This window comes from Apaloderma vittatum, unplaced genomic scaffold, assembly GCF_000703405.1.
Source record: "Apaloderma vittatum isolate BGI_N311 unplaced genomic scaffold, ASM70340v1 scaffold2082, whole genome shotgun sequence".
In the NCBI taxonomy this organism is placed as follows: Eukaryota; Metazoa; Chordata; class Aves; order Trogoniformes; family Trogonidae; genus Apaloderma; species Apaloderma vittatum.
In genome coordinates this window covers 1-8,663 of record NW_009702853.1, presented here as the reverse complement: position 1 = coordinate 8,663, position 8,663 = coordinate 1, and the positions used below count along the sequence as shown (strand labels likewise).

Genomic DNA, 8,663 nt, shown 5'->3' with positions numbered 1-8,663 from the left:
GGTGGGCGTGGGCCTTGTGTAGCCGGAGCTAGTTGAGAGGCGTCCCTGCCCGTGGACGAGATGATCTCTAAGGTCCCTTCCAGCCTAGGCCAGTCTAGGATTCTAGGATTGTCTATGCAGCCGAGCAGCTGAGTGGGTGTAATTGCAGACGTGCTGGTTTGGCTTTTGCTCCTTTCCCAAGACAGAGCGTTGGTGTTGAGTTTAAGCTTGAAGATGACCTTTGCGTCCACAGATGTTCAGAGGACACGGTACACAAATTGTTTTGCTCCCGTTCTGCCAGGACCATCCCGACGCCCGTCGGTGCCTCTTCGGCTCATTTCCCAGCTCAGCTCCCCAGGAGTCGTTCTGCTTTGCTGGGCTGAGCTTCTCTGCTCGGGCAGTGCCGCTGCCCCACCTGCCTCTCCTGCTCTCCCTGGCTCTCACTCTGCTGCTTAGCAACTTGTAACTTTTTCTTCTTTTGTTTTTTTAGCTTCTCCCTAACTGTTGAATCTTCTAGTCAATATTAACCTGCTTACACTGGGGATTTGCTGGTGAATGTTGTTCTGAGCCTGCCCTGGTGCTGCGGGTTCGCTGGCTGGGCTGTGTGGAGGCCAGTGAACGACGTGCTGGTCCGCAGGGCGCCGAGCTGCCCTCGGAGAACCTCTCCTGCAACAACGCTTTTGCAGGGCCTGGGGGCTTTGGCTGGATTTTTTTGTGTGGGTTTCTGCAACTGAGAAAGCCTCTCAAGTTCCACTCCTCCCTGCTAATACCGTGTTGTTTGCTTTCCTAAGTTACTTTTACTGATGAATTTATCACATTTAACATAATTTCATTTCAGCTGATATTCCAGCCCCTTAAACTAGAATTTGTGTTATTAATAGCCTGACTTAGGCAACTTCTCCAACAGAACCTCATCACTGATTCCTTTAAGATACACTTTTGAATGACTGCTCACCCGTGTGTGATGGTTAAAAAGGGCTGCTGGAGCAGGGAAGTTCCCTGCCTTTTGCTGCATTTTTCTGTCTGCAGAGAGCTGTGTGCAAGCAGCTCTAGTTATAACCCTGGTTACCGGAGTGGGATACCCTGCTAAAAACACGCTTTTCTCTGCGTGTCAGCTCAGTTACCTGTTGGGAGTGTCCTTTGATGGAAAGCTTTTACAGTTGGGCAGAGGTTTTTGACTGAGATTATCACCTCACTTCGTACTTTAGAAGTTCTTCCTGTCCTCAGGGTTTGTCTGCTATTACCGGATCTTTACTGATAAGAACAAACAAGCTGTTGCAAACCTTTGCAACAGAATACTCAGTTGACTGAGATTATCACCTCACTTCGTACTTCAGAAGGTCTTCCTGTCTTCAGGGTTTTGTCTGCTATTACTGGATCTTTATTGATAAGAACAAACAAGCTGTTGCAAACCTTGGAGATACTCAGAATGACTACTAGTGATGTTACCGTACCACCGTTAATGCCTCATTTTAACCCACTCGTTGCTGTCGCTTTAGGTCAGAGGTCCAGCTTAAAGTACTGGTACGAGAAGGAGTGGTTGAGTAATGGTCACATGCATGGCTTAGCGTTTTTGGAAGAAAATTATTCTCACCAGAACGCCAAGAAGATAGTAGCCACTCACCAGCTTCTTGGCGATGTCCAGAGAGTGATAGAAGTTCTGCACGGCCTGCAGCTGAAGATGAGCATATTACAGTAAGGCCTATTTCAGTGTCAGTCAACCTGTTCTCGACGGGAATTAGTTTCCAGCTGGAAAAATAACCGGAAGTTCGGATTTTTGTGCTGCTTTGCGGAGATACAACAACATAGTGTGAATTGCTGACGTGATCTTGGAAAGGACTTGGCTGTTTAAGAAGTGTTTAAATGTGAATTGACTGCATATAGAAGGGTTGGGAAGGTATGAAGAGAGGGAGGAAACTAGTAACAACAGCTTCTCCTGGAGCACCTAAAGAGATTTAGTGGCAAGAAGCAGATAGGCGAATAACTGATAACACAGGCCTTCACTCTTCCAGTTCTTCTAAATCATGACTTTTCCAACAGAAATAAAACGGTTGCTCTGTTGTGGTGGGAAAGCAGTTGCACCCCCAGCAACGTGTTCCAGTTCATTTCTCTGCAAAGATTATTGCAGATATGGATGGAAAAATAATGTATTCTGCAATGACCGTAGAAATCAAATTTTCTGTTTCAAGTCATTCGTGGGTTCTCATGACTGAAAAATTCTTTATCTAACTCAAATCCAGCAGTTTTAAATTGATCAAATTCTATATTTTTAATTTGTTAGTTGATAAATTGCACGGCAGCAGCTATTCGGAAAGCAAAGCTTTTAGGGCTTCCAGCATCCTTTACAACTTTTTCCCTTATATCCCATCTGTGGCGATGCAGTAGGGTCCCTGGCAGTAGCTGGAACGCGTAAGCAGCGGAATAACACTTAAAGCAAAAGTAGCAATTTTTAATGGAAGGTTTTGCTTTTCTATTATGGTGGCTTTTAGTCACGTCTGTGGAGGGGGGGGAACATAAATATGGTAAGACCACTCCTTAGGCCTTTTCTTAACTGGCAAGACTTCAGCCTGTGACTTCCCAAGCATAGACTGAATTGGGATTTGCACGATACTGGGGCGCGGAGCGCTGGGTGAGCGTGCGACGTCTTCGTGCGGGTTTGGCACCTTTGCTCTCCCATCCTGGGGTTGATGTGATGACCTGATCTAACAAAAGATGAGGTGTGGTCCCGTTAGGACCATCTCGTTAAAAGCTCTCGCTTCCTTTGTCGTTACCTACGATTACTGAATTGGAAGAATGATGATATTGTCAATGCGGATCTGCCGTGATGGGGAGACATGATTTCACAGCTGCCCGAAATCACTAGCAGAGTGTTGCTCAGTGTTTCAGGGAGGTGGCAGAGGATCAGAGGTGACATTAACCCTTGGAGGGAGAGCCAGCCTGCAGAAGGCACTGGGTAACAGGTTGCTCGGGTATTTAAGCATTTGAATTTTCATCCCTGTGTAGCTGGTGCCTCCATTCTCTGACTTGTGTGAAGTTATCCCTTGCTCTGTGCTGAGCAAAGTAGTGCCTTTGGCTGGAGCTGGAGCGGGGAGCTTTGGTCAGGGAGCGCTCAGCTGGCACCCGAGGGAGCGCAGCTGGAGGAGCAGCCGGAGCGAGTGCCGGGCAGTCCTGGAGCCTTGCGACGCTGAGCAGCCCAAGCCCCCCGCAGGACTGATTGGAACACGGTCGCGTTTGGTTGAGCGGTTTGGCCGGTGGCTGGAATAGCCGGGTCGGCTCGATGGAGTGAGCCCTGCTGCTGCTGCTGGCGGGGACTGGGGCTCACCCCCTCCCACCCGCGGGTGCCTCAGGGTCAGGGGCGGCTTCTGCCGCGTTCTCCGGAAGATCAGCAGAGTGGTTCTGCTTTGCTCTCCTTCTTGCTGCTGTGTTAATGCCGGGCAGACACGGGGAGGAACAGAATCAGTTACAACGGTCACTCTAAATTTTTTGTTTGTCGTATCCATTTAAGAAGCCAACACCTATAGATGTCCCTGCTGCTGGAATGTATTCGTCGATTTGAAAACCATCAAAATAAGATCTTTTGTTTTCATAAGAAGCAGGCGGGGGAGCGTAGGGCTGCTGTCTGGGGATGTACCAGGCAGTGGAGTTTGCTCAGCAGCTTGGAATTTAAAGGAAAGTTGAAGTTTTAAAGGAAATAACAAAGAAGTTCTACACCACTGCCACCACCCCAAGTCCCCAGTTGTAGCTGTTTAGAGGGTTATAATTTTGAAGCTTATTTTGGGGAACAACAGGCTAAAGTTTGAGACTTTGTGATTTGAGGGGAGTACTGGTGTTTAAAGTTGTGAAAATGTTAGTTTAGCTTCAGTCTACTTGACTTACCTTACTAAAAATATCCCAGTGACCATGCGTTTAGGCTGCTAATAAATTGCAAATATTGAAGCAAAATACTTCTTCAACATTGCTGTACATTTATGTGTATCTGTTTGAAGATTATTCTTCAATTTTGTCCTTCTGCTAACACTTGGCCTATGTGCCATGTTATAGAAATGAAAGCAGTGACCCTAACAGATCGGTGTAGGAAGATGCACAGCTGAGGTCAGTAAAATTGTATTATTTCAGGACATTTGGGTATTTTTTACTGATTACAATGACTAAAGCATGTACTAGCTCAAATACTCAGTTTCTTTACATCATGGGATAGTTTGCTCAGTCACTTGGCCGTTTAAATTTGGGTGGTTTACTTTTCGTTCTTGCGTTTGAACAGAAATAAAGAACATCCTGACCTAAAGCTTTGGTGCCATCCGTGGAAGCATATTACAGTGGATGAAAAAATTCACACGAAACACATCATTCACATTGAGGAAAACTGTTGCAAGGAGGAGACGGCCAGTTACCGAACTTGGAACGGGACGGTCGAGAAGCCCTCAACCATCCCTTCCGTGGAGGAGTCGTACATCACGAGTGAGCACTGTTACCAGAAGCCTCGCGCCTATTACCCCGCCATAGAGCAGAGGCTCGTTGTGGAAACCAGGGGCTCAGCCATGGATGACGGAGTAAATCGAATACGGGAAAACGGGGACGATGCCCTGTCGGAGAGATTCGGCTGGAATCTGGACCGAGAAATATGCAAGATGGAAAACGAATCCAAACACAATTACTCTAAGGTATTTGTATTAAACTAACCCTCCTGCACAGAGGGGATCTTTGCCCGGCAAAGGGCAGAGCTCAGCCCTTTTTCACAGTTTTCAGTTGGTTTATTTGTGCTCAGCTTTTCCCCGTGCTGTTACATATAAGTTGCCAATATGAATTAAAAGGGTCAGCATGATGGACTCATCCCTTTCAAATAACAACAGTGTAGGTTGAAGAGAACTTCTGGGCCTTAAATCATCTGCGCAGCCTGCGGGTCCTGCATTACCGCCCTCTGCTACCTCCTTGCTTCTTACTTGTGTGTCCAATAGATGTGAAAATAAACGCTAGCGATGGGATAGAGAGGGAACAGGGCAAGCACATGGGATACTACCAAATGCACTGGTATTCCAGCTTTTAGTGACTTCCACCTCATTCCCATGTTTTGTTTAATAGTTACGTTAACTGAATTAATTCCACGTTCTTCAGGCGGCGTTTCATGGTGGGGGGAAAAATAAAAGTAGCAGCCTGAACTGGTTTTTGAGAATGATCACCATCAAATAGTCCCGTGTCGTCTGCCTGCTGGAGCATTCAAGTTTTATCGTTGCAGCTCCCGGTTCTCATTTTATCTCTGTCGGGTCTATCAGAGGCCTTTCTTTCTACACCCCAAGGCAAGAATTTTGCTTCGATGAGTCAGTGCCACGTCACACGCAGCGTGGCCTGACAAACGGTACAGCCTCTGGCAAGGTCAGATGAAAGGGCTGGTTAGCTTTCGTAAGCTGTAGTTCACGTTTGTTCTAACTTCTACATCAAATCAATTGATATTATTTTATATTTCCCAGAAAGGCTTATATTTCAGTTCTCCAGTCTTTTAGGGAGCCTTTTGCTAAATCCCATCGTATTTCAGCAGAAGGAAGAAAAAAGCAGGAGAGCATGGTCAGGTTTGGTAAGCAGTGGTAACGGGGCATTTTTTCGGCACTTTGATGGAAGTTTTGGTAGAATTGAGATTAGATTCCTTCAGGAAAAATCCCTTCTCGCTGCAGAATCCCCTGCTCTGTAGCTGATGGCTCATGTTAAAAATGTTCGCGGGGTGCGCGGAGGTGGCGCCGTGTCTCCGGCAGGGATCTGGCTGCCTGTGTCTGTGATCTGAAAAACCAGGTGTTTGCGAAGTGCAAAGGTAGAGCTTAGTGAAATACCTGTAGGAGTATGTCTGTATTTAAATCCTCTTGCCCAGTCTGCCCTAATGTTTGTGTCTGAGCTCTTCTCTGTGTCCCCAGCCTCCTCCAGCCCGAGGTGGGACGGTGGGTTAGCTCGGGCCAGTCGGGTGCACCTGAAACCGCTATTTCTGTGTGTTTCTGCCAGGTCAGAGAGTCTGTCTCCAAGAAGGTCTCTCCAGAGGAAGCTATTGAAATGAAATTGCTGGAAAAAGACAAAGAAGGAGTTGTGAACTCGCAGCTGCAGTGGCAGCTTAACCTTTTAGCTCACGTGGAATCTCTGCAAGATGAAGTCATACACAGAATGGATTTCATTGAGAAGGAGCTAGATGGTACGTAACCTTTTTCTCTTCCAAGAGGTAACTGTATTTAACTGAGCCTCCCATTCAAAACATGTTCACTTGAGTTTTGCTTCTGTGGACCTAGAGAGAGACAAGAGTTTCCTTGTCAGATTTACTGTGTTTGCTAATAGAAAATGGATAGGCTGCTTATGTGGCAGGGGTTGGATTTTGAAACCAAGATCAAATTAAAACCGGGTAGAATTTTTGAGAAAAAGTTCTGGTTAGATCACCTCTAAATACTTGCATCGGGTGATGTAGTGGAATATTTTCCGTGTCTTTTAATTTCAGTTTTTTGTCATTTTCCGTAGCTCTTCCATGTATCTGAATGTCCCTGTTCTCCAGGAGCTTGCGGGCTGTGCCAGCCTGGTCTAGGTGGCCTCTCTGGTACACAAGTCTCTTATCTTTTCCAGCCTCTTCCAAGTTTCCTAGATTAGATGTCCCTTGAAATTTGTTTTTCCAGTGATGGAAAACTTCGAAACCCTTCACATGTTACAGTAAACAACCCAGGATGGTTCTTTTTCTTAACATCTTTAAGTCCAACGGTTGGTTGCGGTTACAACAGCAGCTTTTCTTGCAAAGCTGTTTGGGGCCAGAGGCAGAGCCCTCGCTTTGGAGGTCGGGAAGGTGCTGACAAGTTAAACAACTAGAGGAGTATTTTGGGTAGTGAGGATCAGTCAGGCTCGTTTTGTAAGTGAAGCAGCTCTGGTTCACCAATGCAGGCTTTTCGTGGAGCGCTGCTCAGCGCGCTGCTGCCCTCGCCACGTTACAGGGCTGGGCGCCTCGGTAACTGGGGGTGCCCACCAGCACGTCCTGCCCTTGGGTCCCGCTCACCTGCTCGGTGGCAGCAGCTGCTGCTGTTCCTCTCGACAGACATCTTCTGTCTCTGGGGTTTCGGTTTCTTCTGTGAAGCTGTCCCGTCCCCTGGCCTCACCGTGGCTCTGTCCGACTACCTTGCTTGTGGTGGTGTCACGTTGTCACTGGAGTGTCCTTTGGCCGCTGCTACTTCTGGTTCTTGTTTCCCACTGAGAAGCTTTAGAGCGGGAATTAATTTTCTTTGTGCATTAGTCTGCTGTTCGTGCTTTTGGATTTCATCCCCAGCCTCTGTCACCCAGTTCTTTCTGCCTTGGCCCACTGTGTTCTGTACTGGCAGCTTTCATTAGCGTAGCCCTGTCCTCCGGGATCTTCAGCTGCGTCTGACGCTGATCTTAAAGGTACTCTGATGGTACAACCTCCCTGTGCCACCCTGTCCTTGCTCTGCGATTGATACGTATCAGAGGGATAATATCTAGTCCTGAAAATACCCAGTCCTGAGTTTTCCTTCGCTGCTTTCTCCTAGGAATGTCTCTGCTTCACCCCCCCCCCCCGAAGTGTGAATCATTTTGTCATATATTAAAAGCAGCAAAGGTCGCTGTGAGGAGTCTGGGTTTCTGATTTCTCAAATACCTCGTGCTCAGAGCATTGCCCACCGCTCTCTCGAGTTTCACAGAAGATTTACAGAACTGCTGGTTTGTGTCTGAGGCTGATCGCTGTGCTGCGAACTGGCGTGTAGTGATGGTTTTGTTTTTCCTTGCAGTTTTGGAGAGTTGGCTGGATTACACGGGAGAGCTGGAACCACCGGAACCGCTCGCTCGACTCCCGCAGCTCAAACATTGTATAAAGCAGCTCATAACGGACCTGGGCAAGGTGCAACAAATCGCCCTTTGCTGCTCGACGTGAGACTGGGAGATGTGGAGACTGGTGCCGAGGGCGAAGTTGGAGCATCTGATGCGAAGGGCTCTGTGTATTTAAGTGAAATTAGCATGCTGGTTGCATGGGATGCAGAGTGACTTCAGGGATTTGTGAAGAAGAGCTGTTCAGAGAACAGCGGAAAAGGTTATTTTATCTCATCGTAATTTCGGATTCGTTAGGCGGTTGTAACGATGTGGAAGAGGTCATGCTGTTGTCTTCAGAGGTCGGGCATCGGTTGTTAAATTCTACTTAAATTTTCACTCCTTACTAGTTGCTCACTGAAACGGTAGATGTTTTCATCATTAAATTGACTAAAATTGTGCCACTGAAGAACCGAGTTCTAAGAGCCAAAAAAGTTGAGTTGACAGAGGTTGTAAATAACTTTGCATAGTTTAAGTGACTTGTGTCATGTTTTATTCCTTCTGGTTTATGCATAATAGCACACGATATTTAATCATTAGGCAATGTTATAACAGTTTTCAGACTTAGTGAGTATGAATGTCCAGCTCTTGACTATGAAGTGTCACGTGGAGGTTCACGAGTGACGGTGGCCTGAACCCCCCTTCTGTCCTGGTCCGTGGCGTAGCAGAAGGTCACAGGCAGATTGCACTTATTTTCAGAAGAAATGATTGTTTTCCGTATTTATCCTGTCACTGTCACACGACTCGGTACTGGGGGAACCTGTTGACACGGTGTTTCTGCTCTTACCCCGGCCGCATCGTGCCTCCCGGAGCAGGGCTGGCGGGACGCCCTCGCCACGGGGAGACTGCGCCGCGAC

At 47.3% G+C, this 8,663-nt stretch overlaps 1 protein-coding gene across 1 annotated transcript in view; it reads left to right on the top strand.

Moving 5' to 3' along the window:
* Positions 1 to 7,942, top strand: part of PHF20 (PHD finger protein 20) — a gene marked incomplete at its 5' end in the record, with an annotated part of 10,480 nt that extends 2,538 nt beyond the window's left edge. Inside the window, 4 exons of the mRNA XM_009864368.1 lie at positions 1,479 to 1,674; positions 4,241 to 4,640; positions 5,965 to 6,148; positions 7,731 to 7,942. Of these exons, the coding sequence (XP_009862670.1) occupies positions 1,479 to 1,674; positions 4,241 to 4,640; positions 5,965 to 6,148; positions 7,731 to 7,873 (923 nt within the window). The remainder of the gene's footprint in view (positions 1 to 1,478; positions 1,675 to 4,240; positions 4,641 to 5,964; positions 6,149 to 7,730) is intronic.
* Positions 7,943 to 8,663: the final 721 nt, after the last annotated feature.